This window comes from Rhodamnia argentea, chromosome 6 (assembly GCF_020921035.1).
Source record: "Rhodamnia argentea isolate NSW1041297 chromosome 6, ASM2092103v1, whole genome shotgun sequence".
Taxonomy (NCBI): domain Eukaryota; kingdom Viridiplantae; phylum Streptophyta; class Magnoliopsida; order Myrtales; family Myrtaceae; genus Rhodamnia; species Rhodamnia argentea.
The window spans coordinates 27,733,678-27,759,522 of NC_063155.1; the positions used below are offsets into that span (position 1 = coordinate 27,733,678).

General features: G+C 40.9%; 4 protein-coding genes across 7 annotated transcripts; 2 read left to right on the forward strand and 2 right to left on the reverse strand.

Annotated features, from left to right (window-relative positions):
- Positions 1 to 743: 743 nt before the first annotated feature.
- Positions 744 to 8,430, forward strand: LOC115728724 (CDP-diacylglycerol--serine O-phosphatidyltransferase 1). 2 transcript variants are annotated; one of them, XM_030659096.2, is made up of 13 exons: positions 744 to 1,301; positions 3,133 to 3,312; positions 3,743 to 3,808; positions 3,912 to 3,971; positions 4,750 to 4,840; positions 5,274 to 5,328; positions 5,471 to 5,550; positions 5,653 to 5,769; positions 5,923 to 6,007; positions 6,530 to 6,621; positions 7,475 to 7,728; positions 7,856 to 7,944; positions 8,036 to 8,430. In XM_030659096.2, the coding sequence occupies exons 2-13, from the start codon at positions 3,152 to 3,154 to the stop codon at positions 8,161 to 8,163; spliced, it is 1,278 nt and encodes a 425-aa protein (XP_030514956.1). In that variant the 5' UTR covers positions 744 to 1,301; positions 3,133 to 3,151; the 3' UTR covers positions 8,164 to 8,430. The 2 variants fall into 2 exon arrangements, with proteins under 2 accessions (XP_030514956.1, XP_048137075.1); XM_048281118.1 differs by lacking the exon at positions 744 to 1,301 and having other exon boundaries at positions 2,635 to 3,312.
- Positions 8,431 to 10,722: 2,292 nt separating this feature from the next.
- Positions 10,723 to 14,971, forward strand: LOC115728732 (sec-independent protein translocase protein TATC, chloroplastic). Of its 2 annotated transcripts, none has more exons than XM_030659104.2 (4): positions 10,723 to 11,135; positions 12,182 to 12,501; positions 12,982 to 13,272; positions 14,554 to 14,971. In XM_030659104.2, exons 1-4 carry the CDS (start codon positions 10,865 to 10,867, stop codon positions 14,761 to 14,763), a joined length of 1,092 nt encoding a protein of 363 aa, XP_030514964.1. In that variant the 5' UTR covers positions 10,723 to 10,864; the 3' UTR covers positions 14,764 to 14,971. The 2 variants fall into 2 exon arrangements, with proteins under 2 accessions (XP_030514964.1, XP_030514970.1); XM_030659110.2 differs by having other exon boundaries at positions 12,194 to 12,501.
- Positions 14,972 to 16,087: 1,116 nt separating this feature from the next.
- LOC115728714 (protein DETOXIFICATION 14-like) lies at positions 16,088 to 18,502 on the reverse strand. The gene is made up of 7 exons (XM_030659087.2): positions 18,219 to 18,502; positions 17,552 to 18,102; positions 17,383 to 17,469; positions 17,197 to 17,253; positions 16,845 to 17,083; positions 16,530 to 16,735; positions 16,088 to 16,236 (listed from the first exon to the last, which is right to left on the reverse strand). Exons 1-7 carry the CDS (start codon positions 18,468 to 18,470, stop codon positions 16,174 to 16,176), a joined length of 1,455 nt encoding a protein of 484 aa, XP_030514947.1. The 5' UTR covers positions 18,471 to 18,502; the 3' UTR covers positions 16,088 to 16,173.
- Positions 18,503 to 20,482: 1,980 nt separating this feature from the next.
- LOC115728706 (protein DETOXIFICATION 12-like) lies at positions 20,483 to 24,541 on the reverse strand. Of its 2 annotated transcripts, XM_030659076.2 has the most exons (7): positions 24,209 to 24,539; positions 22,386 to 22,930; positions 21,923 to 22,009; positions 21,754 to 21,810; positions 21,402 to 21,640; positions 21,025 to 21,230; positions 20,483 to 20,922 (listed from the first exon to the last, which is right to left on the reverse strand). In XM_030659076.2, the coding sequence occupies exons 1-7, from the start codon at positions 24,476 to 24,478 to the stop codon at positions 20,857 to 20,859; spliced, it is 1,470 nt and encodes a 489-aa protein (XP_030514936.1). In that variant the 5' UTR covers positions 24,479 to 24,539; the 3' UTR covers positions 20,483 to 20,856. The 2 variants fall into 2 exon arrangements, with proteins under 2 accessions (XP_030514936.1, XP_048136338.1); XM_048280381.1 differs by lacking the exon at positions 20,483 to 20,922 and having other exon boundaries at positions 21,184 to 21,321; positions 24,209 to 24,541.
- Positions 24,542 to 25,845: the final 1,304 nt, after the last annotated feature.

A 25,845-nucleotide genomic window follows, 5' to 3' on the forward strand; every position in this document is an offset into this window, starting at 1 on the left:
CAGATTTAGGACTCAAGTAAAAGTTGATGATTTTTTACGAGACAAAAAAATTTAGGGTAGAAATGAGATTGGATCTAAAGTTAAAGATTTATTTTTTAGAACATTAGGCCTTTGAAAAGGTGAGGACATACGAGTGTAATGGGTCAAGTGTGATTTGAGATGAATGAAATGCTAATGTAATGCTGAGGCCCGAACAGACCGGCCCTAGTTTTTTTGAGCTCAAATAGTGCGAAGTCGAGCCACTCAGCCTAAAACTATCTTCAAGTTCCGAGTCAAGAGTCATGCAAAAATAAATCCGTTTAGGCTTGGGGAGGTCTATTACATATAAATAAATGCGAGAAAGAGAAAATTGATCAATGCCGGAAGAAAGAGACGGGATCTTATTTTGTTTGTCCCGTATCAAATTATCCTCTCTCTAATTTGCCTCTTTGTAGAGCGTAACAATTGAACTTCGTACTTATGATGTTAGCGTCCCTACCTCTCAATCTCTTTATCAGTAGGATCGTATAGCTATCGGCAAAGAGATGGGATTGGAGAGGTAAAATTGATGATCGATTTTACGTCCGTAAGGCAATTGGATGATCATAAGAAAATCAGAATCAGATGGCACCCAAGAGCATAATAAAGGAGAGAAGCGAATCATCGCCGAATGATGCCGTAATTACGCCAGCAACGGGAGGGCATTTTCGGGACCCGACCCGGACAGCTCCTCCAGTCCCAGTGTGCCTGCGGTCCGTCCTTGGAAACGTCTTCAAATCTCTCTTTGACCGTCGTACGCAATCTCTCTCTCCCCGAGAAGAACCTTTTTAAATATGTCGCGAGCATGAATGCGAAAATCAATTAATGGAATCAGTAATGATCGCCTCTCTCGCACGACCCTTTTTAGCCGCTGTTGCAGGGACACACGGGACGGACTCTCTCTGTCTCTCTCTCTCGACCTTTTCAATCACTGTCATCATCGTCATCATCTGATTTTTAAAGCTTTCCTTGCCTCAGATTCTCCAGATATAAATAATTTCTGGATGCAGGGCGAAAAGGGTGTGTCCATCTTCTAGTTCTTGGCTCTCCTCAACTCGCACTTCCTCTGATGCATTGAATGCTCCGCCACTTCATTAATCAGCGCGGGCGCCCGAGCGCACAAGAGTCTCGAGGACCGATCAACCGTCGCGGCGGCGGCCGTGGCGGTTCCCCTTCGCGCCGTCTCTACGATCGGACCGCCCAGATCTTCTCGTCTGCGATCGTACGACCCAGGGATCCTCTGTCAGCCCGTCCCTTCTCTGTCTCTCTCTCTTAATCTCTACGTAAGTCTTGCCTCAGTATCTTTACCTACTTCCCCTTTTGGGTCATCGTTTTTATGGACCCTCTTCGTGTTTTTCCGTTTTTGGCCTCAGCTCTCTCTTGTGCTGTGCTGTGTTGTGTTGTGTCGTCGTTGCTCAATGTTCTCGCGACTTTCATTTTCGTTTTTTTCTCTAATCACTGAGTGAAAGAGACGCAGATAATGAAATCTTCTGGCATCTCTGTTCATATCTTCCCCTCGTTATTGCTTCTCTATTAAGCTTAATCCTTCACGTGTTTCATTTATATTTTTTTCCGGCTCGGAAAGGTCGTCTCTTTCGTGTGCATGTTGATACCCACTGCTCTCCTCTTCTTTTCTGATTGTTGTAAGATTATTCTCGCTTGGAGTTATTGTATAAGTCAGAGTGGGGCCGACCGATTCGCATTTATTTGGTGTTGGTCTTTAATGAATACCTGTAGATCCCAATTATCAAAGGTTTTCCGTACTCTTTTCTGGTAATGGTAAGCCATCTTAATTCGAAATAGTTGGTAGTGTTTGGTAGTTGCACAGTGGCTAGATGCCTTCCAGGTTTTATCTTGTAGGGATGCGAATTGTAGGAAAACCATCCCTTTTTGTGGGACTGTGATTCCTATGTATTAGCCCAAGTTATTTTTTTTTTCTTGGTTAATCGAAAGATAAAGAAAACACGGCACGGAACTTGGGTGATGGTTGTTGCAAACACTTTGTTAAGAAAAATGAATTAACAAATAACTTTGGCGAAATTCCTGGTGTATCTCAATTTCCTGAAATCAGAGTATAGAATTCCAACGTTTTCTTTTTTAGGTGAAGTTGGTTATGTTTTTGTATTTGCTAGTCAATATTGATTTGGATTTCTATTTATTAATTTTTTTTTCACTCGAAGAATGAATGCACAACATATTGAAGCTGTACCTGATATTGCGGATGCTTCTTAGAATCTATGCTTTTAAAGGTTTTGAGATAGATGTTCATCATATTCTTCTTAACTTGCTGAATTTAGATAGATACAAAATGCAAAGTCCGGGTTAAGCAAGCAAGGTATAATTGCTTTGTTGGAAAGTTGAGTAGCTTTTTTTAATGGTATTGTGGTCACTTTGTAGCTATAGCAGCACGTAGAATTCTTCAATGTCGGAAACTTTGTTTCAATGGGTGCTTATATCATTGGAGTGTTGCTGAATGTAAGTGCATTATCTGGGGCAACCTGTAGGGGTCCATAAAAGTATTTGGGATGTGGTGGATTTAAAGATCAGAAATCCCATGTACTTTTTTACCTGCAGATGTTCTTTCTTTTTTTTTTTTGGGCGCGGGGGTGGGGACGGAGATGCTCTTGAAAGATTACTGCATATTGTGATGAGCACTTAATGGAACTAAGAATTGCAATCTACACGTTACAGTACATTTCTCACAGGCCAAAAAGTGATTACTTTATCTTGTGTTGGGAAAATCTGAGAAGTGATCATTTTTGCTATGCCTTTTTTTTTTTTATCTGGGTTGAAAAGGGTGGGGGGAAGATCAGCTTTTTGCGTGGAAAGACGGTGTCGGGACTAATTTAATCATAGACTCACTTTTTACTACGGGCAGATGTTAATATGGTGCATGCGTTTGTTTCTTCTGGACAGCACTAATTTTTAAGGATGTTACATTCGCTATGGTTGGCTCTAATTAGTTGTTGGGAGAACAGTGTTTCTTCTTTAATTTAATTACCGAGCTTTCCTTGGGTGGTCTTCTGATTGTAGTTTTATACGATCTTTATTCTCTTGGAACTAGCAGTTTCGTGTCTGATTTTTTATGTCCTTATCATCTTCCATGATTTGCAGTTACTACATCTTATGAGCTATGGAGCCTCATGATCATAGAAGACAAAAGAGACAGAATACTCTTTTGCTTTCAAATGGCGATGGCATTGTGACTACGGTTGATGAATTAGATCCTTGGACTGCATGGGCATACAAGCCACGGACCATATCCCTCTTACTTATTGGAGCATGTTTTCTGATGTAAGCATATACTGACTGGCAACCGTAGTTCAGATGATACGCAAGCTTATGTTGAGTTTCTTCCATATGGCTATCATTGAACGAAAGACTCTCTTCCTTTAAACTGCGATGTGTTTCTGGTTCACATTAATGTTTAAGTGAATGTGAACTACGGCCAAAAAAATGGAAAAAAAGTGGGTGTATTCTGCAATCTGTTTCTTTATTCCTTGTGGTGGCATTGTCAGACCTGATTGCTTTCTATGCTGTGCATTGCGTAACCTATCTTAGGAACTGGAAAAAGATTTGATGATATTTCTTTAACTGATAGGAACATATGATTTATTGACCTTTTTTTGGGCTAATGGAATTTGGTACTGAAAGTGTTGTAATGTAAATTAAACTATACTTGAGCTGTTGGTTAACATCCAAAGTTGAAATATATTATGTCCAGATGGGCAAGTGGAGCTCTTGATCCAGAAAGCAGTGAATCTGGTGATGTCGTCACATCTGTGAAAAGGTGCACTATCATGTTTTACCTCGAATGCTTCATGTTATATTTAATTTAGTTCGCCCATCAAGAATTATCCTTTTAATGCCTTTACTTTGGTTGTTTATTGAAGGGGTGTATGGGCCATGATTGCGGTGTTTCTAGCTTATTGCTTGCTGCAAGCCCCTTCCACGTAAGTCTTTTTGTTATTCACTTACATTTAACCAGTGGTTTGTCTCTCTTTCTCATTTTGTGCACGTACTTTGCTTACGGGTATAGGAAATTAGTCTATGTTGTTTTATATATATTCCTGACCTCTGGAGAATAAAAGAGATTAAATCGTCATCTTATTCACTTCTTCAGAACTAAAATGGAGGGACATGACAGAATGAATGAGGGAATGAAGTTTTAGAATGGAAGGAGGAAGTGGATAGAGTCTTAACTACGATTCTTTTGTATGGTTGTGATTGTGATGCCATAGCTCGCCACATTGCTTAAATGGTTGCATCTTGACTTGTTGAGTAAATGCAGAATATAAGTCAATCCTTCAAAATAGAGAAGTGGATTGCGCGACAACAGATATGATCATTCTTGCAAAGTTTGCCACCTCAATTTAGTGTACTTACAATTTTCGTTGTTCTTGTATTTACCTTTGCAATGAGCTTGGGGCTTTTTTTTATAGGTATCATTGGCAGATTATAGTGATATCGTGCAATGTTTTTGAATGATGGGTTTAAGAATGGAGAATGGGATTGTGTGACAGTCATGGCTCGTGATAAGTGTTAATGCCTTTGGTTTACCAGTTCTTGTTTGGTTTCTAGCACATTCTGATCTTCTAATGGCTTATGGTCAGATTAAGCTGCTTTTGTGCGTCTAATTTTCAGTTTCTGTTTGTGGTTTTATCCAACTTTCGCTTTCTGCTGCAATAGTTAGGGTCTGTCTAACTTTCACCTATCTGCTGCATTATGCAGGATCCTCATTAGGCCTCATCCTGCAATTTGGCGCCTAGTCCATGGCATGGCTGTTATTTACCTTGTTTCTCTCACATTCTTGCTTTTTCAGGTTGGTTCCCGTGTAGCCAGCCATTTTCATAACTACTCTCTCTGGCCAAGTCTACCTTTCTTTTTCCTGTTTTGTGATTATTTTATTGTTACTTCTGGCTAAGTCTACCTTGCTCTTTTTTTTTTCCTGGTTGACGGAGGTTTTATTCTCTATTTATATTTTTTTGGGGATTTGTGATTTGGGTCATTGAGGCAAATATTCAGGAAAACTTTAAGGAACTTCAACTAGTCACCATCAAGTATTCTACTGAATATCTATTTCGGCATATGATTGTCTGCATGTGCTTTCTCAAAGCTTTTTTAATGTCCTATCTGACATTCTGACTAAGATATTCATGCTCGGGGTACTCTGAAGTCTTAAAAGACCTTGTTTGCTACTTATCTCTGCCATAACCAGAGGTGCTTAACTGACATCATATTGCAATATGTTCCAGAAGCGTGATGATGCTCGACAATTCATGAAGTTTCTCCATCCTGACCTGGGTGTTGGTAACGATTTCACCAGACCTACTTTCATGATGCATTAGTTAGACCTTTAAGTGTTCTTGTGTTGATGCAGTATAGTATGAAAAATTCAGTTCTTACATTAATACGGTTGGTTGGACTTGGACTGAGTGTTCGAACTTTGCAGAACTTCCTGAACGATCATACGGAGCTGACTGCAGGATTTATCTGCCAGAAAATCCTACGAGCAGGTTTAAGAATGTTTATGTATGATTTCTTCCTGAATGGTTATTTTATCTTCCCTTGCTTTAAGTCTTATCTTAGGGAACGCCTATCTGATTGTTTTCCTTAATTTCATTCCTTTTCCAGGATACACTGTTTGATGAATTCGTGCTTGCCCACATCTTTGGCTGGTGGGGAAAAGCGATATTGATTCGTAATCAGCCACTTCTGTGGGTGCTTTCAGTTGGATTTGAGTTCATGGAGGTTTGGCTTTTGGCTTCATGTGTATGCTTATGTGCTTGCAAGCATGTGAATGCCCCCTCTTGTGTTTGTCTACAGTTGCGGAATGTTTCCTGTTCTCTACTTATAATTAGACTCTTGTTTTCCTCAATAAGTTGCTTTCCTCTTTGGTTTCAGCTCACGTTTCGTCACATGTTACCCAACTTCAACGAGTGCTGGTGGGACAGCATTATTCTGGATATATTAATATGCAACTGGTTTGGTCAGTTTTTCCCTTCCCTTTCTTAGGTTTTCTATGAGTTTCCTCCAGTGGATCCTTGTAGTTTAATAATTACTATATGTGTGCATGTAATGATGTATAAATTGGTCTTGTAAAAGCGGTTCTACCTATTTTCTTGATTTTATCTGACAGGATTTGTCTGCTTGGATAATTTGTTAAGCTTTGTCACAAATGTACTGGCTTATTTGTATGATTGTGTAGCTCCTGTATCATTTGTGTTACAGAGACTGTCATTGCCTTGCTTCATGACAAGCATTGTATAATTAACATGCTTCATGAATTATATTAGTCAAATTTCTAACGGGTCTTTGGCGATGTCACGTCTTGACTTTTGTCACAATTGACGGTTATACATGCTTCATGAATTATATTAGTCACATTTCTAATGGGTCTTCAGCGATGTCATGTCTTGACTTTTGTCACAATTGACGGATTAACTGCGCGAAGGAACTTTTTGATTCTTAGTTAAGTTTTTGGTGACTATTTTTCTGCTTCAACTTTCAGGTATTTGGGCTGGAATGCATACTGTCAGGTATTTCGATGGGAAGACATATGAATGGGTTGGTATAAGTCAACAGCCTAATGTCATAGGGAAGGTGTGGCTCTGAATCTGACAGAGTAATTTACAGCTTGGACATTGTAATCTATTCCTCATTTTCGTGAATTGATATTAACTATTCATTTTGCAATTCAAGGATAAAAGTCATAAGCATGATAAATGGATGCATCTGAAGAATCTCTACATCGGATTTTACAGTTCCAGAAAAGAAAATTTTCTTCAGGCAATCCTTGTATATATAATATGCATGTTGATGTGTGTGTGTGTGTGTGTGTGTGTGTGTGTGTGTGAGAGAGAGAGAGAGAGAGAGAGAGAGAGAGAGAGAGGGTATGTGTGAGTGGATTAGTTGAGGAGGGTCATTTGAGTCATGCGGCTTCGTTTTCCATTTGATTTTTTCTCTGGTAAAGTAGTCTAAGGATTGAAAGTTAGGATTATCTTTAAAATCAACTCCTCTTCCAAACTTAATGTCTCCCAAACCAAAACCCATGAAAATAACTGTAAAACAAAATAACCAGGACTCAGTTTCATCCATAGTAAGCAGTGTATCACATGGCATCTGGTTGCTTGTTTCTGTCGGAGTAATCCCTGTCTTCCAGAGAATATATTGTATATGGGAATTTCAGGAACCTAGAACCTTTTTTTTGCTATATCCACATCTTTCTTTCAAGTACCTGGTGTTGGTGCTTTTGCTCTCTTATCTTAGGCAAAAATGACTCGTCTACAGCCAGCTTAGATTGGTTCTTGTTTCGACCCAAAAAAGAAAAAGAAAAAGAGATTGGTTCTTGCGACACTGTGTCTCTGAACTCTTAAAACTTTATACTTGGTTAACTTAATGTGTCTCTGCATGCCACTTTTATGCTCTTAATGGGCGGCTGAGCTTTGCTTTTCAGGTTAAACGGACATTGGGACAATTCACCCCAGCTCAGTGGGACAAAGACGAGTGGCACCCCCTGCTTGGTCCATGGCGTTTCATTCAAGTTCTTAGTCTCTGTGTAGTCTTCTTGACGGTGGAGCTGAACACATTCTTTCTCAAGTTCTGTCTGTGGGTTCCTCCTAGGAACCCGATCATAGTGTATAGGTTGATCCTATGGTGGCTCATTGCAATCCCCACAATCCGTGAATACAATTCATATCTCCAGGACAGGTCTCTCTCTCTCTCACACACACACACACAAACACACACACACACGGGACATTATCTGGGAATGTTTAGAATCGCAGTTTCAAACTATTAGTAGTTCATTAACATGATTAATTTTTTAAATATTCAGGAAAAAAGTGAAAAAGGTCGGGGCTTTAGTTTGGCTTTCGCTGGCAATATCTATCGTGGAACTTCTCATATGCATCAAGTTTGGACATGGTAACTTCTCTTGATGGCTAATTCATTGGTGTTTCATTGGTAGATTACATTTTCATCAGTAATGACTTTGTTTCTGTCGAATTTTCGCAAGGTTTGTATCCAAACCCGATGCCTCGGTGGTTGGTAGTCTTCTGGTCCTCCATCGGTTTGGGCATCGTAGCATTTCTGGTTGTTTGGTCATGGCAGCTACATAGAAGCATGCAAAGAAAGAGGCATTGACTTACTATTCACCGGGCATTTGATTCTTTGATTTCTTTTTCTTCCTTGTATCGATGTACATACTTTTAACATCTTGAGGAGTTGTAAATGCTTCTTGTGCTAGGTCGCAGAGAATCAGAGTCCTTCTAGAGAGTAGTGAGCTCGTGTCGTTCTTGTCAAGGGCCGATGTTTTTCTAGCTGTTACGATCAGAGAGTTGCTTCTGTGTTTTTGCGACATTCGCAGTTCTGTTGCTTTGATAATTCTATGCCAGCTATGGCCATTCAGAATGTGCATCGATGTTTTGTCTTGGCACCATCTTTTTTGGATGGTCATCAGCTGAGTCAAAAGCTCCCAGTAGGTTTCATTTCAGTGCTTTAGAACTTGTCCCATGGAGGTGTTGATTGGGTTGCGTTGACCAATGACATTGTTGTTGACTATGTCAAGAGACGGAAGAAGGAAGTGGTACATGAGTTATTATCTTTCTAATTGCTAGGCAAATTCGATCGTCAAGATCAAATTTGACGGGCCTTCACTTTGGCAGTGCGAGTCGATCTTCTCAAGGATGGATGTTGTTATTCGATCCAAATGAGCACACTCGCTATTTAGGAGAAACGGCCACACGGTTACGGTGTACCATAAGTGTTTTTACGGGATCGGGTCCGCATCCGATTGGGATAATAAACACACGGTCCGTCGGATCTACTTTGCAAAACAATTTATCTATCGTGTAACTTGCCGATGTTAAGAGAAAGTTTCAGATGCAAAATAATTTTATCTATCGTACCTTGCGGATGTCAAGAGAAAGTTTCAGATGCGATGGTGATCAAACTTGCGTCCGGTCAATGAAAGTTACCATACGAATGGGAAATTATTTACACATTGGTTGCAAAACTTTGGAAAAGTGTAAAGGGAAGTTCCATTCAATTACCTATTTGACGAACAATAGCACAAAAGAAATTCACTATCAACTTGGGTAGATCATTATTTCCGGGGAAAATGACAAGTCCCGGTACCAAGAGAACTTATGACCACCAAAGAGAAATTACACCCTCCAAATAAAAGTTACCAAACCATATTTTGCCGATAAATTATTGTAGTGAAGACAATTACGTATGTACATTAGAGGAAAGTGAGATTAATAGGTAATTTACGAACAATGGGACAAGAAATTAGATATTTACTTAAGCAAACTACTATGGTTTTGTGGAATATTAGGAACCATAGGACCCGTAGAACTTTCGAGGACAGACTGAAAATTACATTTTGTAAAGAAAATGTAGATAATTATAAGTAACGAGCAAACTACTACAAGTGAGGAAAACAATGAATGCCAGAGGAAAGTTAAGATGAATTACGTTGTATTTGGTGTCGTCTTTTTTTCTTTTTCTTTTTTTTTCTCTCTCTTAACAGTACAGTAATTTGCTGTAAACATAATATCTAGAAAATAGTCTAAGGTAAAGTAGGTTGTGTATGGAGTTTTGTCTTATGGAAAAACGAAATTATCGCCTAAGAAAATTTTCCTCATTTATCTCCATTTTAAGATAATGACATTAGCCGACAAAAAGGTGACAATGTCGACGTTGAACTAAATACGTATACTCAAGAAAAAATATCTTTAATAATGACAGTACAATTTCCATCCATTTCCCTCGGTAATCTATTATTAACAACTTCTTTCCAACTCATTTCATTGTAAAGGGAAAAAAAAGAATATCATATTCTAGATTTACGACTTTTCTCAAATATCAAACAAGAGAAAGAAACAAACATAAAATTATTCATAGATGACGAACCTTGCGGAGGAACCTTTAGGTTTTCGGGGCATTGGATTCTCACTAATGTTTGCATTACTCAAGCCAACATTCTCGCTTCTGCTTCGTCCACCCCTGCTCTCGCGGGTGCTTCTATAAGTTTTTGAATATCATCAATTTTCGATCTAGTAAACTTGTAAATGTATCATATATTTAGACACTAGATGATTCAGTGGATTTTACCATAATTTTTCTAATCAATCGAATTCCGGAGATAAATGGGAATTAATTCTAACTCCCACATGATGAAAAAAAGTAAAAGGTCTCGAGAAGAAAATGATCCTATTTGACCGTTGTACATTGCTAACATCGGGAAATGGAATAATCGGGAATCTCGAGTAACGGGCCGAGCCGCTAAAGTAGCTAAAGTGGTGGATTTAGTCGTGGCTAAGCATGTCGTGAACGGGGTCGAATGATTTAGCTCCTGAAATGTGTTTATTGTTTGTGGACAGCAGGATCAACCGGTTTATGACACAAGCACGATGAAACGATTCCGAGCATGCCTAAAACATGTGGCATGTAAAAAAATTGACGACTCCGGTGCCCTGATTACCGTGCACAATATGTCGATCCGAAATATGTTAATGTGAAAATTTTTAATTATTTGTTGGGCTAAGCACACCTTTTGAGTTTATATTGTTAATTCGAGAATGTTTTAATCGCATCTTAGCTATGTATACGTATACGACACGACGAGTCAAAAACGACGTCGGTCACACAACTTCGGAGTTCTGTCCGATATTTATTTTGCGCTAGCAATCAAACTCTAATTTCAATTGTAGGATTTCTCCGAACGTCTTTCTCAGCCAATCGTTCCAAACACGCAGCTTCAGATCATCTCTTCTTCTTCTTCTTCGTGCAAGAGAGAGAGAGACCTGCAATTCCCTGCCCTGAAATCGAAACTCGGAGGATGGGGAGTACGAGCGCTGCTCTCTTCCCTCATTTGCAGCTCAGCAACTGCAGCTTCAACCCTCTTAGTTCCACGAGAAGAAGCGGCCCGAGCTCGCTTCGCTTCGGTGGCTCTAGAAGAACGAGATTGAGATTGGATTTGAGCAGTTTGAGGAGTCGCAAGGGTTTCGGTGAAGTTGTTTGCTTTGCCTTTGAGGATGATGATGGCGGGAATAAGCAACCCGAGTTAGGCACTAGTGGCAGCGTTGGCTCGGCTGTAGAAGATAGACCTGGTAAAGTGCTGAATTCGGTCGCCTTTTTATTTATGCATTGTTTTGTTCCCTGTGATGTGTTCGTAACTTGGTGAATTTTGGTCTTTTTGGCTGTTGAAAGATTGGGTGTCCTTGGTTAGAAGGAGGTAATAAAAGGGGAATTGGTATTGGATTTGTTGGTTCTTGTTGAAGAATACTAACTGGGAAGTGTCCTGATTAGGAGTAGAGTTATCTAATTTCAAAGTGTGATTTTCGTATGTACAAGAAGTCGAACGAAGGAAACGGTGGATTGGGGTTGATGTCTGCAAATGCAATTTCATATCACTTGGAAATTTGGCGCTTCTATGTCCAATTATTTAGTTCTTTCTTTTCCTGTAATTAGACAATCTCTTGTGGCTTAAGATTATTCAAGCTTAATTGCCTCTTGTAATAATCAGGGAACTTAAATAGTTTGCAGCATCAACCTAGAGGATGATCAGATTGATTTCTGTGCTATATGCTTGGTCAAATGGCGGTGTCATATCAGGCACCAGCTTTAGAGGTTGTTCCTGAAACACTTATTTTTGCGCTACATTTGGTGAAATTGTGTTGTCCTATAGACAACGGCTCGAGAGATTCTTCTTAGGTACTATTTAACACTAAACACATTGCATTCTTCGTGTCCTGAGTGCTTCCCACTTCGCTTGCAATAACTCTGTTATCTTAGTGTCTGTTGGAGGTTGCTACGTCTTTTCATTCCTTTGTGATGTGAATATGCAACATAGACGAGTGTGTTTGGTTTGAAGTGTTTTTAGCTTTTAGCTGTGTTCTTTCTTTTTCTCTCTGTTGCATAAATCCACCTCTGTTCAATCAAACCTAACACTGGGAAAAGAATTACGCATCATCTGCATTGTCTGTCACTGAAAACATGTTTCTTCTTGGTTGCAGCCTGTATATGCAGGCTAAATCTTTACTATTTTTCTGCTATTCTAATATTCATTTGCAGTTTATTTGTTATCGAAGCCATACGTCTGAGTCATGGATATAGTGCACTTGTCTAAGTTACATGTAAGCTGACATCGCATTAGTGGATGATGCAGGTGAGGCTGATAACTTGAGGCAAGAGACCATTGAGACCTTTAACCAAGATGATGGAAGAAGTCCCCTTTATGATCTTCTGTATCCTGATAAAGATCTCCTCCCAGATGACAAGGAAATGAGTATATTTGATCATCTTGAAGAGCTGAGACAACGAGTATTTGTGTCTGTTATGGCAGTTGGTGCTGCTATTTTGGGATGCTTTGCTTTCTCAAAAGAGTTAGTAGTGATTCTGGAAGCTCCTGTCAAAACACAAGGTGTTAGATTTCTGCAACTGGCTCCTGGTGAATTCTTCTTTACAACTTTGAAGGTCTCTTTTTCTCTCTCTCTCTCACACACGCGTGCGCACACACACAGAGTTGGTGAGCCAATATCCGTGTATCTTTTGTACAAGTCAAGTGATTTCATCATCAATGTGGATTTCATGGATCCATCATGACTAGAATATCAGATTTTATAGCTTCAGACATATTTGTACTAGTTCATTAGTAAGCAGAATGTGTTTGTTGGGCTGCTTGCACAGCGAAATTATTTATTATGTGAACCTGCTGATGGGGTGGACTCCTGTTGCTTCGTTGTCTGAATCAACAGATTGTGTGACCAGATTTGGCAATTCTAACAAAACAATATATGCCTGAGCTCTTTCATAATATTGAGCTGATATAGCATGTATGGAGTATTTGCTTGATTATGTTCACATTTTTTCATGCCTTGCTAAAACCATGGTTGGGCGATCTGTATATGATGATGGCGTGCTGTTACAATTTAAGTCTTTTATTTCATACTGCAGGTTTCTGGCTATTGCGGTCTTCTCCTAGGAAGCCCTGTTATTCTCTATGAGATCATAGCCTTTGTTCTTCCAGGTCTAACGAAAGCAGAAAGAAGGTTCCTCGGGCCTATTGTATTAGGGTCTTCTGTGCTTTTCTATGCTGGCATTGTGTTCTCCTACCTAATTCTCACTCCAGCAGCCTTGAATTTCTTTGTGAGTTATGCGGAAGGGGCCGTTGAGTCACTGTGGTCCATTGATCAATACTTTGAGTTTGTGCTAGTGCTCATGTTCAGCACTGGTATATCTTTTCAGGTAAAACTTTAGTTTGCAAGTTTATACAATGATATGAGTTTGTTGCTTTCTTTTGTATCCCTAAAATTGGCTTCATGGGCACTTTTACGCGAAGAGTTGAGTTAACAATGGAGACTTCGAATGATCGTTTGGGAGTTTTTCTGAAAATTTTATGAGACAAAACTGTTGCTTTAAGGATGAACATAATGGCTGGGGGGTCGCAATGTGGACATCGTTATCAAAATGGAAACAAGGAAGGGGTTTTTTCTGCCCAATGAATTTATAATTAGGATTTGTGGTTGATGTTTATGGATGCGCTTCCTCCAATGTTGGAGAGAATGAAATACTCATTCATCCCATGCTTCTAGCCATAGGTCTTTATGTTTTCTGGAAGAATTCTACTATTTTGGTCCCTGATTTTTTGCTCTTTATCTGATCAAGTCCGTGCACTTTTAATTTGTCTAATCAAGTCCTTCTACTTTCACGATTTTTCTAATCAAGTCCATCTAACACTAAATCTGATCCAATTCAGTTGACATGACTGTGGAACGATGCCAATGCGTGATACACAAAAAAATGGGGATGCTCACAAAGACATGTTTGGGAAAATTTAGCCAATGTAGACAACGTCAGAGTATGATGCGTATAAAATTTAGCCAGTGTGGACGCCCTCTTGGACATCCGTAATGGAAAAGTTTTATCCACATCAAAGGGCTACATCAGTTTAATTTGATTGGATTTAATGTCGAAGGGACTTGATTAGAAAGTTTGCAAAAGTAGCACGACTTTATTAGACAAATTAGAAGTCTAGAGATGTGATCAGGAAAAGTGTGAAATATATATGTGTGTGTGTGTGTGGGGAAAGAAATATCATTATTGAAAAATAGAAATTTTCCTCATTTTTTGACCAAGGGTTTCTGGCAATAATTTCGTTCAACGTGATTGAGATATAAGAAATTATTAGAAAACAGCTCTACTTGAGTTTCATCCTTCATTTTTCTCTGTTTCCCTGTTCAACTAATAAGATTAGTCAATAATTGTGGTATTGTGTGCTAGAGAATGCAAATTTAGACATCACCCATAACCTCTACCCGTGTATGCCCATTCCTTGAAAGCTGTATGGTAAAGCAAAATCGATTCTAGGAACTGGTTGTGGAGTCTTTCCTGTAAATGACGAGATATTCCTCATGAAAGGCATATATAACTTCATTCGACTAAAGAGCGAAATTTGTGGTTCTGGTTCTGCTTTACTCGGTTTTTCTACAGCTTTGTTCAACTCCTGATATTTTTACCGTCCTTCAGGTTCCAGTAATACAGCTCCTTCTAGGACAAGTCGGTCTAGTAACGGGAGACCAAATGCTGTCCATTTGGAGATATGTAATTGTAGGTGCGGTCGTAGTTGCTGCTGTATTAACACCATCAACAGATCCTCTTACTCAAATGCTGCTGGCAACACCTCTTCTTGGTCTGTACTTGGGCGGTGCATGGGCAGTTAAGCTCACAGGCCGGTGAACTTTATGGGCTCACAACTTTACTGATGTGTACAATCAGAGTGCGCGCGGCGTCTGAGAGTACCGCAAAGGATGTACTTGAAAATAGCTGTCAGTGAAGAATTTATGTACAAATTTACTGATCGGTCTTCTAATCCGAGGGTTATATATTCTTTTACACTAGCGATGGTGGTGTAAGGTTCCTGGTTTCTAGTGGAGCATTTTCAATACATCTGCTCTTCAGTCTTACTCTTTTACTCCTGTTCAAAAGCTTCCATCGCTTATCACAAGAATTTGTTGCTAACATAAACACCAAACCTTTACACAACTAGTGGTGCCGCTGTTGGTGAAAGTTTATCTTAACCATTTGTAATTATTTTCCCTTCTAACCTATGCTGTCCACGTCCTTGAAACACGTCTTGAAATCTTGTATCGATGAGATTTCTCAACATTTTGCACAACCAGTGGTGCTGTTGTTGGTGTAAGTTTGTCTTAACCATTTGCAATTATTTTTCAGCGTTTGCGCAGAACATTAACCGGTTCATTGAAAGCCCTTCTGAACTTTTTAGCGTATTGGCTTTTCTATCGATAGTTATCTTACTGCGGATGCAAAGAAATGGTCTAAGGAGCAAATTAGAAGCAAATTGAGATCATTGATGCATCACCACCTGTATCCTTCCACCTCTATTTATCAGTGAAAGCATTGAATGATGCCTCCCAAGGCCTTTGGGTCTCTCTAAATAACCTTGGCCAAAAGTCAAGCCGTTTCACATACTCTTGTGGAGAGGTTTGGGAAATGCAAAGGATTTCCAAAGTCCTATAAATTCCCTTAGTCCAAGATAGATCCGTAGAAGTTTTTTGGCTTTAGCATTTTTGGAATGCTAATGTATTTATTTCTTCCAACTTTGCCCTCGCTTAACTTTCGAAATTATGGAAATGCCCTCTTCACGCTACGTCGCTGACGAGGCCAAATCTTACCACCAACGGAGGTGCGAGGTCGATTTTTTCTTTAATAGCATAAGTCCTTCACAAGAGCAGTTTTTTTTTTTTTCCAAACAGAATGTAAACCAATTTTGATTATACTTTACCAAACACCATTTCCATTTTGAAAAAACCGTTCCATCTAATGTGCTTTGCATTTCCCCAAAATAGCCTTAGCAAATGCAGCAATACAGCACATTATAGTTGACCGTTGTCATGGAAAGGAGCGAACTTCTTTTGTTGATGCATTTTGCATCAATAGAAACTGCTTGTTCTTGGCCTAGAAGAAAAGAAAGTAAAAGAAGAAGAAACTGGTCGTGCTGACAATGGGGAGAGAATAAAGAGGCCGCACATTTTAGACTTTCTATCAGCAAACTTCAGCCACTAATGTAGGGGAAAGAATTGATTTGAGCATGAGTTTCTTCCTTCCTAAGAACTCTTTTTTGCTTGCTCACTCCAGGGCATTGTTAGTCTCAGATCTTCCTTGAAATATTCTGTCCCTTGCCCTCTCTGCCTGCAGTGTCAGGAAATGGAGAAAACAAGAAACACGGTGATCGTTGATATCTCGATAAAATTGTCTGACGAAATCATGCACATCTAGTTCCGTCCTAATTGAATTGTTAAGAAGACTAATGGCCGGAAGCTGAGAATCTTGGCTTAAGAATTGAAACTATGAATTCAAGAGGATGAATCCTCTTCAATCCTCATTGATTCCTGGCAATCAATAACAAAGCAGCATCGCTACATCGTGATGGCTACTCTGTTTGGTTTTTTGTTTTTTACAAGAATCGAGCTAGGAGCAAGCACCTGCTTGTTCCAATCCGTGCAGGTCGTGACGATAATTAGCAGAACCGTCTGAACAAGAGAACCGATCTGAATTCCGATCCAAAGCCCCTTTCCTCTCCAGTGTGCATAGAAACCCAACATTGCAGCAATGGGAATCCCACAAAGGTAATATGCCCCAAGGTTGATGTACGCTCCAATGTGCTGCCAACCACATCCTCTGGCCACACCTGGGACAGAACCAAAGAAGCAAAAAGAAGAAATCAATTGGGGTCTCCAAATTCTCAGGAAAGAGATAGCCACGAACTGTTATTTGTTCCGGTGTTCTAAGGAATGAACCTGAAAGGACTCCTTGTAAGTTGTCTAGTATCACAGATAGGCACACAAGAGGAGCCATGGATTCAACATAGTGGACCACCTCTTCCTCGTCGCTGAATATGTAGCCGAATGAGCGGCGCGTGGTGAACAGGATTGTGCTTACCACAGCAACCCCCAACACCGTAATGAGCATGACAACGCCAACGGCTTGGCGAGCCGCCTGTGGATTCCCTGCTCCTAGTTCATTCGAAACCCGTGTGCTACGATCAAATACTTGTGTCTTTTAGTCGAAAAATCGAAGAAAATTGGATGATAACGGTTAGCCATATGTGCATATATGGTAACATGTATGTGCGAGTTTCTGGGTGCGAACCTTACTGCTGCCCCAAGTCCATCTGGGATCGTATAGAGCGTTGCGAGCACTGCCAAGCTGCCGAGCATCGAGAAATTGAAAATCAATCAACTCTGCAATTTTTTTCCCTTTGGAAGGAAGCTATTAAAAGTTTTGAGCATGCAAGCAAAACCAGAAGAACTCGCAGGCGAAAGCCTAAGTTCATACCACACAGATAGGACTGAAGTTTCAAGCTTCGGGTTGGGGAGAAGCCCAGAAAGCATCGTCAGAAACTCGAACGACCACCACTCCAGGCTGAAATCACTAGGACGAAAATACATCATTTGGTCTAAAACAGATGGACTTAAAGCTAAGGCGAAAGACAGAGGGTACCCACCAAATCATGACAGCAGAAGGGACAGCGAAGCTGAAGAACTCTCTCATTCCTCGGAACAGCTCCATGGAGATCCACACACGGGTCTTCGTCTTCGCGCAGTTTGGGGAATACTTCATGTACAATGCAAGCAGAATCACATTCAACCAATAGGACAGGCCTATGGCGATGGCCGCTCCAAGGTTCCGGAAGCTAGAGTAGAACACCAGAGTCCAGCAGACCGCTATGTGGAAAACTAGCGTCACGAGGGAGCTCACGAGCAGAGGGAAGACAAGGGACTGTGTCTGAAAGTACCGGACCAGAGGCTGGAGAGTTCCGTAAGCAAAGAGCGCGGGAATGAGGCAGGTGGAGAATTTACTGGCCTCGACGGAGATCTTGGGGTCTTGGCCCATGAGAACCAGCAGTTTCCCCATGAAGATCCATACTAGGGACAAGGGGAGACAGGCTAAGATGAGACAGAAAATGCCGGTGTGGATTTGGATGCTGAACTTTTGGTATTGCTCAGCTCCATAAGCTTGTCCGCAAAGAGTTTCAAGGGCACTTGACATGCCGAACTGCATCAATAAGCATACAAAACTTGGTGAATGAAAATGATAGACACTGTTCTATAAGCTGACACACGAGCATGCATATCGATCTCAGATATGTAGAGAGAGAGAGAGAGAGGTACGAGGGGACTGAAGCCGGTGACAGCGCAGAAGGAGATGGCGATGGCAGTGCTGGAGAGAGAGAGCTCGCCCAGGTGACCCACCATCATCACCGATATGATCTGCAGGAAGTACTGCGACAGGTTGACTGCCACCATCGGCCCTGCTATGTACCCCATCCTCTTCGTCTCCTCCTTCAATGCCTTCCACCCGGAGCTCGATGCGGAAACGTCATCGCCGCCGCTGCTCGCTAACAGACTCTCGCCCTCTTCCATATGCCAACGCGTTACGTGTCTCTGCCACTCTGTCTCGCTCTTTATCTTGAGCACTTAGCTAGACATTCATTCAGGTTATATTATAAATATTCCATGTGGATCCAAAGCTCGTGTTTAACGCATCAGTTTGTCATATAAAATTTCACGTTAGTCCAGAGCCCGTGTTTAATGCATCAGGCTATATTGTAATCGGGACAGGCCGCGTAATAACGCCTCAGGCCATTATATAGTCCGGACCCGCGTAATAGCGCCTCAGGTCACTATTCCGCATTTAATGCTCCCATGATTTTCTTTTTGGCCAAAATAGCTTTGCATGATGGGTCTTGACTTTATCTGATGACACTTACCGCAAGAAATTAAAACGCAAATCTTACAGCAAGATTTAACCGGCTTCAACACTTAAATAATTGATGTAATTCCACGACCAAAAACAACGAATGTAAACCCTCTCAAACACTCGACAATAAGACGGCACTTCAAGAACTCTTTTGTGACCAACTACTCAATCCACGAGTACAGAGTGAAATATATATGCACTATGCTCGACGAACCCAAATTGAATTCTGAAGGGAATAACTCAGAATATGTTATATGCTTTTCAATAAGGAAGATTGACTCGAGAGGATTTCGAAAAAGTCCAAGTTGGACTTTATCCTTTTGATCTGACACTTCAAAGAAAACACGCAAACCAACTCCACATGCAAATGTGTTAAAAAAAAAAAAAAAAAACTCCATATGCAACATTCGTTTTCTGATTTCGAACGTCCGCACTATTGGACTTTAAACTTTTATTCTTATCAGCAAAGCAATTCAGATCGAGTTTGATTTATTGAGCTCAAATTCGAAACATAATTTCAACAAAATATCATGCCAAAGTCATAAAATTAACACAACTCGACAAGTAAGGAATTCTTTTCGAAACTCAAATACCAGGAGAATTACAAAATGTATCTCGTATCAAATCATAGACATAGACAATTACCGTCGAAGAACGAAGGATGCCGATTCGATACACATATCTTGCTGTGCAAATACGTTATCCACATTTAAACAAAGTGTTTGCAGACCGCAGAAGAAAAATACTAAAAATTCAAAAGGAAAAGAAGGAGGAAGAGGACAAAAACAAACGAGCACACAACAAAATCCTAATGAAACAGTAGCGAGGGTTGGCAGCAAATTAGCGTACGGACAAGAGCTGAGCTCTCATGCCTGACGAGACGACAGATATTTTCTACCGCCGTTCGCGAAGCCGTGTAAGTATCATCTTCGCAAACCCCATTTAAGTTTTAACAGTTTTCATCTGATATGGATCTAGAGAGAGAGAGAGAGAGAGAGAATATCTTGGCGAATAGAGACAAGAAGGGCCGACACCTACTCGCCGTTGGCATTCCGTCCTGATGCGATGGTAATAGTGTGGTCCAGGATAAGACAGGCACTTCCAGTTCCATATCCCAATTGGTTTGGCGCACTGCATTGAATCAAGGCCATTTATAAAGACCAAAGACCTAAACTTACTCGGTACATGGGGTGTTTCAGGTGCATCCGAATAGTCGGGCCTTTGCGCCCAAGTTCCTGGATTATATATAAGAAAAAAGAGTCGCGCATCGGGTACCACGCATGTCGAACAATAAGTAAAAGGAAAAATTCCTGGGACCAATTCGTTTCGCTTTACAGATTCTGAAACGAGAAGCAGAGCTTTTGCAGTTCGACTCCTCCTAACTTTCACAGTGAAAGGGACTTTGCATGAACAAAGAAGGATGAAGGAATCTTGAGCACATTGTGAGGGCCCCTTGGGTTTCTTGGTGATAAATCTGGCTAAGACTACTTATCGTTGGTCGCTGCTTATAGGCAAGAAGCGTTATTAGCTTTGGATGGTGATTTATGTTTGATGCTGCTAAGGTTTACGATGAATCCCGCATTTCTTTTCCAACTTAATTCGAAGATATTCCCGAAAAGGGGTCTCCGCCGCGACACGATAAATATAAATGACAGACAGCTAACAACATAACTTTACCAAAATATCTAGATTTCTTGTGAAAAAAGGTAGCTGAAAATGACCAAGAATCTAGCTACAACCTGTCTAATAACTTGATGTGATAAGCATTTTCATTTCAGGCAAGGAAATGAAATTACCCCAGACTCTTATTTGAATGACTGATGTTCATACACGACTTATGCTTGTGATTGTTGAATGCTGGCTGATTTTCAGAGGTCAGATATTTGTGCGGATATGGTGACCTTGTTTAGTAAATTTCAGTGGAAATTGCAAACGCCTGCGGATGCCACATGCAATCTAATGCAATCTATGTACGTGATACCACTGAAATCAAGACCTACTACAACTGGAGAGCTTGTGAATTGACAATGACTAAAGCTCTGCTTGAGCTCAGATAATCGATCCATTATCGGCTGAAAAGCTTCCGTCAAATAATCTCTCCCTTGCTTTGCTTGCCTGCAACACCAAAAGAAAGTTTAGCACCGACTTAAATAAGATACAGCTGCTAAGAAGTCATCCATCATGTTGATTTGACTGGTATGGCTAGATATAATTTACCTGCTTTTCCCAATTTGTGCAACAGGTCACAATTGACAGCAGCGATGTCTGTACAATAGCACCTGCTTGAATCCCTATCCAAAGTCCCACTCCTCTCAGGCCCATCCAAAAGGCCAAAGTTGCAGCAACTGGAATCCCACACAAGTAGAATGCCCCCAGGTTCACATAAGCTCCAATGTGTTGCCACCCGCATCCTCTCGCAATACCTGATCGAGCGAAACAACATCACAACGGAAAACTGACTGCATTAATCAATCGAGTAGGCGATGGACTAATCTAGTGTAGGTTTCCTTGTTCCTAAATCATGGTTCCAGGGGTCTATTGAGATCAAGTCTAGGCAAAGTTTTCTCCAACGATATAGGGAGGTTGAGTTATACCTGAAAGGACACCTTGGAAGCTGTCGATGATGACGGAGAGGCAAACAAGAGGAGCCATCTTCGTCACGTAGTCCACAACTTCCTTTTCATTGCTGAAGGCGTAACCAAAGACTTTCCGGGTTGCAAATAAGACAGAGCTCACAATGCTTGTCTCGATAACTGCTATAAGCAACACTGCATAGACAGCTACACAAGCTGCCCGCGGGTTTCCGGCTCCCAATTCGTTGGACACTCTCGTGCTGTTATTGAAGAAAGAGAGCAAAAAAGAGTTAGGGTTCTGTTAGAATATTCCAATTGTACTATGGGGGTCAGTCTAACAAGCTCCTAGAGGCTACAAGAGTAGCTTACAAACCTTCCAGCAGCTCCAACTCCAAATGGTATTGTGTAAAGTGTCGATATCGTTGAGAGACTATTCATGAGATTAAACAGAAAAGAAAATTAGAATTTGAGATCGATATACAGCTCCAAAAATCAGATGTTGGTCAAGTTACGAAAAATGTAACATGAAAGACGGAACATACCACACAGAGAGAACTGAAGTTTCGAGCTGTGGATTGGGTAGAAGCCCAGAAAGCAGGATGAGCAGTTCAAATGACCACCATTCAAGGCTATGATCCATCCAAATGAGTACACAGAAAGAAACTCCATCAACAGAAAATATCTCAAACAGTAAAACAGAAAGGATGAGTTAAGTTCAATTTCCAATCCAAAGAAATGCAAGATTAATGCTAGGTGTACATAGAGCGGTATACCAAACTGATGAATGAAGTGATGCGGTAGACTTCAAGTGAAACAAATGGGTCACATCCAAAACCTATGTACAATCCCTTACATCTGGTACTGCTAGTATACAAAATAGGTAAAGTAGACTTACTAGACCTAGCATCCGTCACGATTCAATATGAACAGCATATACACATGCACTGCTACTAGAAAACAAAGAAATTCACGCACAAGGAGCACTTAGGCATGAAGATAAGTTACCATATCATGACAGCCGATGGAACAGCAAATCGGAAGAATTCCTGAATGCCTTGGAATATCTCCAATGACACCGGTGCACGCGTCTTCTGGCACGCGCTGGAGAACGTCATGTACAGCCCGAGAAAGATCACATTCAACCAATAAGAAATTCCCAATGCCAATGCGGCTCCAAGGTTATGTAGCCCGGACTTGAACACGAGGACCCAACAGAGAGGCACGTGTAAGCAGAGCGTGGCACAGGAGCCTATGAGCATCGGAGTGGTGAGGCTCTGGATCTGGAAGTAACGGACCAGTGATTGGAGCACCGCATACGCAAAGAGCGCAGGGACGAGCCACACTATGAACCTGCCTGCCTCGCGCGAGATCAGTGGGTCTTGGCCCATCAACACGAGGAGTTTGCCCATGTAGAACCAGAGGAAAGAGAGAGGGATGCACACTAAGGTCAGAGAGAAGATCGCCGTGTATGTTTGCGTTCCGATCTTGTGGTATTGTTGAGCTCCATAGGCTTGTCCGCACAGCGTTTCGAGTGCAGTGGCCATGCCAAGCTGTTGTTGCAAAATCAAGAACTAAAAATTTTAGCCATCTGTAAATGGAACAATTGATATCCCCCATACAGCTTTGGATCAAAATTCGTTCTTACAGACTAGTCTTAAGCATACATCCAATAGAAGCAACCAAAACTGTTGGAATTGCCAGTTTTTATGTCGACACGCAGGTCCATCACCGTTGTTGATCATTTTTCTAGCATAGCACAATAGATTTTTCTGGATTCTCACATACATAAATGACTACGTGCTCTGTCTTCTGAAGATATAACATGAGCAAGTCAACTGACAGAAGAGCCCGGAATGTAACAAGCTCGTTTCAGTACTGTTACATGTAGAACTCCAGGAAACCTCTGAGAAAGCACATAGGGTCACGCTAACAGCCTAACACTAAACTGATTGATAAAATAATGTCAAGCATCATTGTTGGGAAATTGAATACCACTCACTTGAAAAGACCCAATAATGTGATTTTGTCCCCTATCTCTAACACTGTTCAAGAGCATATCCCTGATTATAGAGAGAACGTGCTTTTTCCCCATTCTCACCAACCTGGGTTAAATCATGATTATCTGTTAGACCAGTTCTAACACGCCATAATTTAGAAAGAGACCAACTTAAGCTGCCCCAAGTCAAGACATCGTCAACAGGAAGATAATACTAAACGTAGCCCCCCATCTTGGACTATTCAGCACCAGTCATGTGCCTATAATGCCCTCGGGAATCTCACAAATCCAACATCTATATGCAATAGGTTTCGTAAAGACACCAAATATCATATAAATTCAACTGTTATAGACAGATGCTTCAAAGGGTCGATCACGACAAATGTTTAAGGACATGTGTTCCAATGTTCCTCATGCGTGGTTTCGGGCAAACGGGGTTCACATCAAATCCACGGAATCATTGGTAAGGTTGAGCCTCTGACACACATGTTGTCGCTATCATCATCATAGAGTATATGGTGGAGTTTAATTTGTTCGAAAAGAATGAAAGTGACAAACCGCCTTCCGGTCGTGCCATGAAAATGAATAGGCTGAGTCTGCTACTCAAAAAATTAACTTTAGCTGAAGTGCAGCACCGTTGAGAGTATATGGAAGCATACGATTGGTCGCATGGAAACAGATAGCGCATATGGGATTCAAACAAGTTAAGTCACCGATTGTATCGTGATGTTAAAACGGCTCGTCCAGGAAAAATTGCACCACGGTAAAGTAATCCAAGACAAAAGAGTTAAAAAACGTGAAGAAGGGAAGAGAGAGAAGGGAGGGTACGAACGAGGAGGCTGAAGCCGGAGACGCCGGCGAGGGAGATGGCGATGGCGGTGCTGGAGAGGGAGAGCTCGCCGAGGTGGCCGACCATCATGACGGAGATCATCTGGAGGAGGTACTGCGACGATATCACCACCACCATGGGCGCCGCTACGCGGCCCACCCTCTTCACCTCCTCCCTCACGGTTCCCCACGTGATGCCATGGCTCTTACTCTCGCCGTCCTCCCTCTTCACCAGCAGCGTCTCCTCCATCTTCTGCTTCGTTTCTTCATCCATGGAGAGAAGACCAAAGATTAGAGAAGGGAACAGCAGCAGCAGCAGCAGCAGCAGGAGGAAGGTTTCGGGCTCTCAGCCGCCTTCCTTCCCCCGCACCTTCTACTATGAAGACTGAAGACTAGGCGACGAGGGAGACGGGACGAACGTATGGCTTTGTGGAGGGAGGGAGGTTGGTCGTCTCGTGCGGGTGATGGGATGTGATAGGGGAGGAGTTGTCATGTATGTTTTTGCTGCCTTTCTCTCGTCCTTGTCTCGACTCTCTGTCAAAAGGCGTGGGTGGACATGTGCAGACAAAATGAATCAACGGCAACAAACGCATCCCGTGGTTTTGAGAGAAAAGGAAAAGATGTATATATAATTACGTGTATTATGTACATACACATCATAAACCTTCCTTTTTTTTTTTTATCAATTCAGTATTAAATCTCTTAATTATACTAATCGAGTCTTAAATTTTATGACGATTTGTCATTATAATCCATCCGACAGATTTTGAGTTGAAATTACCGACATTGATGTCGATCGTCCTATATGGTACGATTAGCGATGACCTAGACAAATTTTCAATTTTTTTTTGTAAATTTATGACAGTTTTTTCTTTCTTGCTTTGAATTTTTTTTTTTTTTAATTGTGCTAGACGAGGGTTGCGGCCCTTGCCCAAGCCACGAGGCTTGACCTTGCGACCTGCGGGGAGGGCTCAACCCCTGCGGCTTTATTGGCGAATTGTAAAAATTGTCTATATCAACGCGGGTCGTGTTACGTAGAACGGTTGGCATCCATATCAACAATCTTCGTGCGAAATTGGTTTGATAGACTACATTGGCATATCATCAAAATGATTATGACTAAATTGGTACTATTGAAAGGTTTATAACTAAATTGATACAAATGCAATAGGTTTATGACTTTTTTCATATATAATTTTTCCCTCGGCAGCAATCTCCAGTCTTATGTTTAAATAATTCAATTTACTCTTACCGATGACTGTTAGAGATATTTAGGACACCGAGTAGATTCGGGATATCTTTCTTATACATTTAATTGATATCACAATATTCTGTTACTTTACATAATCATATCACAAAGTCTATAGATTTTAAAGAGTCAAACAAGCTCCAGCTTTACAACTTGGACGTAGGATGATATAGAACATAGCGACCACGAAAATTGTTCGGCATTGCTCATCTAGAGAGCTTCTCGAGCTTGCATCTCCTAATATAAGTGTAAGGTTTATAAGCGAAAAGGCTGTTCTTACATATTTTCTATATTTTAGTTTATATTCTTACATCATGATAAATATATAGAACACAAATAAGTACATTTAAAAGAGATAAACGGGGCGAGAGTTCATGGTACTGGGTAGGGTA

What these genes read in the sequence shown, in the direction of transcription:
- LOC115728724 (XM_030659096.2), top strand. Translation starts at nt 3,152, where the DNA reads ATGGAGCCTCATGATCATAGAAGACAAAAGAGACAGAATACTCTTTTG. An exon ending in GTCGTCACATCTGTGAAAAG is followed by an intron (nt 3,809 to 3,911) that starts GTGCACTATCAT and finishes TGTTTATTGAAG; the next exon opens with GGGTGTATGGGCCATGATTG. An exon ending in TCACATTCTTGCTTTTTCAG is followed by an intron (nt 4,841 to 5,273) that starts GTTGGTTCCCGT and finishes AATATGTTCCAG; the next exon opens with AAGCGTGATGATGCTCGACA.
- LOC115728732 (XM_030659104.2), top strand. Translation starts at nt 10,865, where the DNA reads ATGGGGAGTACGAGCGCTGCTCTCTTCCCTCATTTGCAGCTCAGCAAC. An exon ending in GGCTGTAGAAGATAGACCTG is followed by an intron (nt 11,136 to 12,181) that starts GTAAAGTGCTGA and finishes ACATCGCATTAG; the next exon opens with TGGATGATGCAGGTGAGGCT. An exon ending in GCACTGGTATATCTTTTCAG is followed by an intron (nt 13,273 to 14,553) that starts GTAAAACTTTAG and finishes ACCGTCCTTCAG; the next exon opens with GTTCCAGTAATACAGCTCCT.
- LOC115728714 (XM_030659087.2), bottom strand. Translation starts at nt 18,470, where the DNA reads ATGGAAGAGGGCGAGAGTCTGTTAGCGAGCAGCGGCGGCGATGACGTT. An exon ending in ACTTCAGTCCTATCTGTGTG is followed by an intron (nt 17,254 to 17,382) that starts GTATGAACTTAG and finishes GATGCTCGGCAG; the next exon opens with CTTGGCAGTGCTCGCAACGC. An exon ending in GGACTTGGGGCAGCAGTAAG is followed by an intron (nt 17,084 to 17,196) that starts GTTCGCACCCAG and finishes ATTTGATCGTAG; the next exon opens with CACACGGGTTTCGAATGAAC.
- LOC115728706 (XM_030659076.2), bottom strand. Translation starts at nt 24,478, where the DNA reads ATGGATGAAGAAACGAAGCAGAAGATGGAGGAGACGCTGCTGGTGAAG. An exon ending in ACTTCAGTTCTCTCTGTGTG is followed by an intron (nt 21,811 to 21,922) that starts GTATGTTCCGTC and finishes TCTCATGAATAG; the next exon opens with TCTCTCAACGATATCGACAC. An exon ending in CTTCCAAGGTGTCCTTTCAG is followed by an intron (nt 21,231 to 21,401) that starts GTATAACTCAAC and finishes TCGCTCGATCAG; the next exon opens with GTATTGCGAGAGGATGCGGG.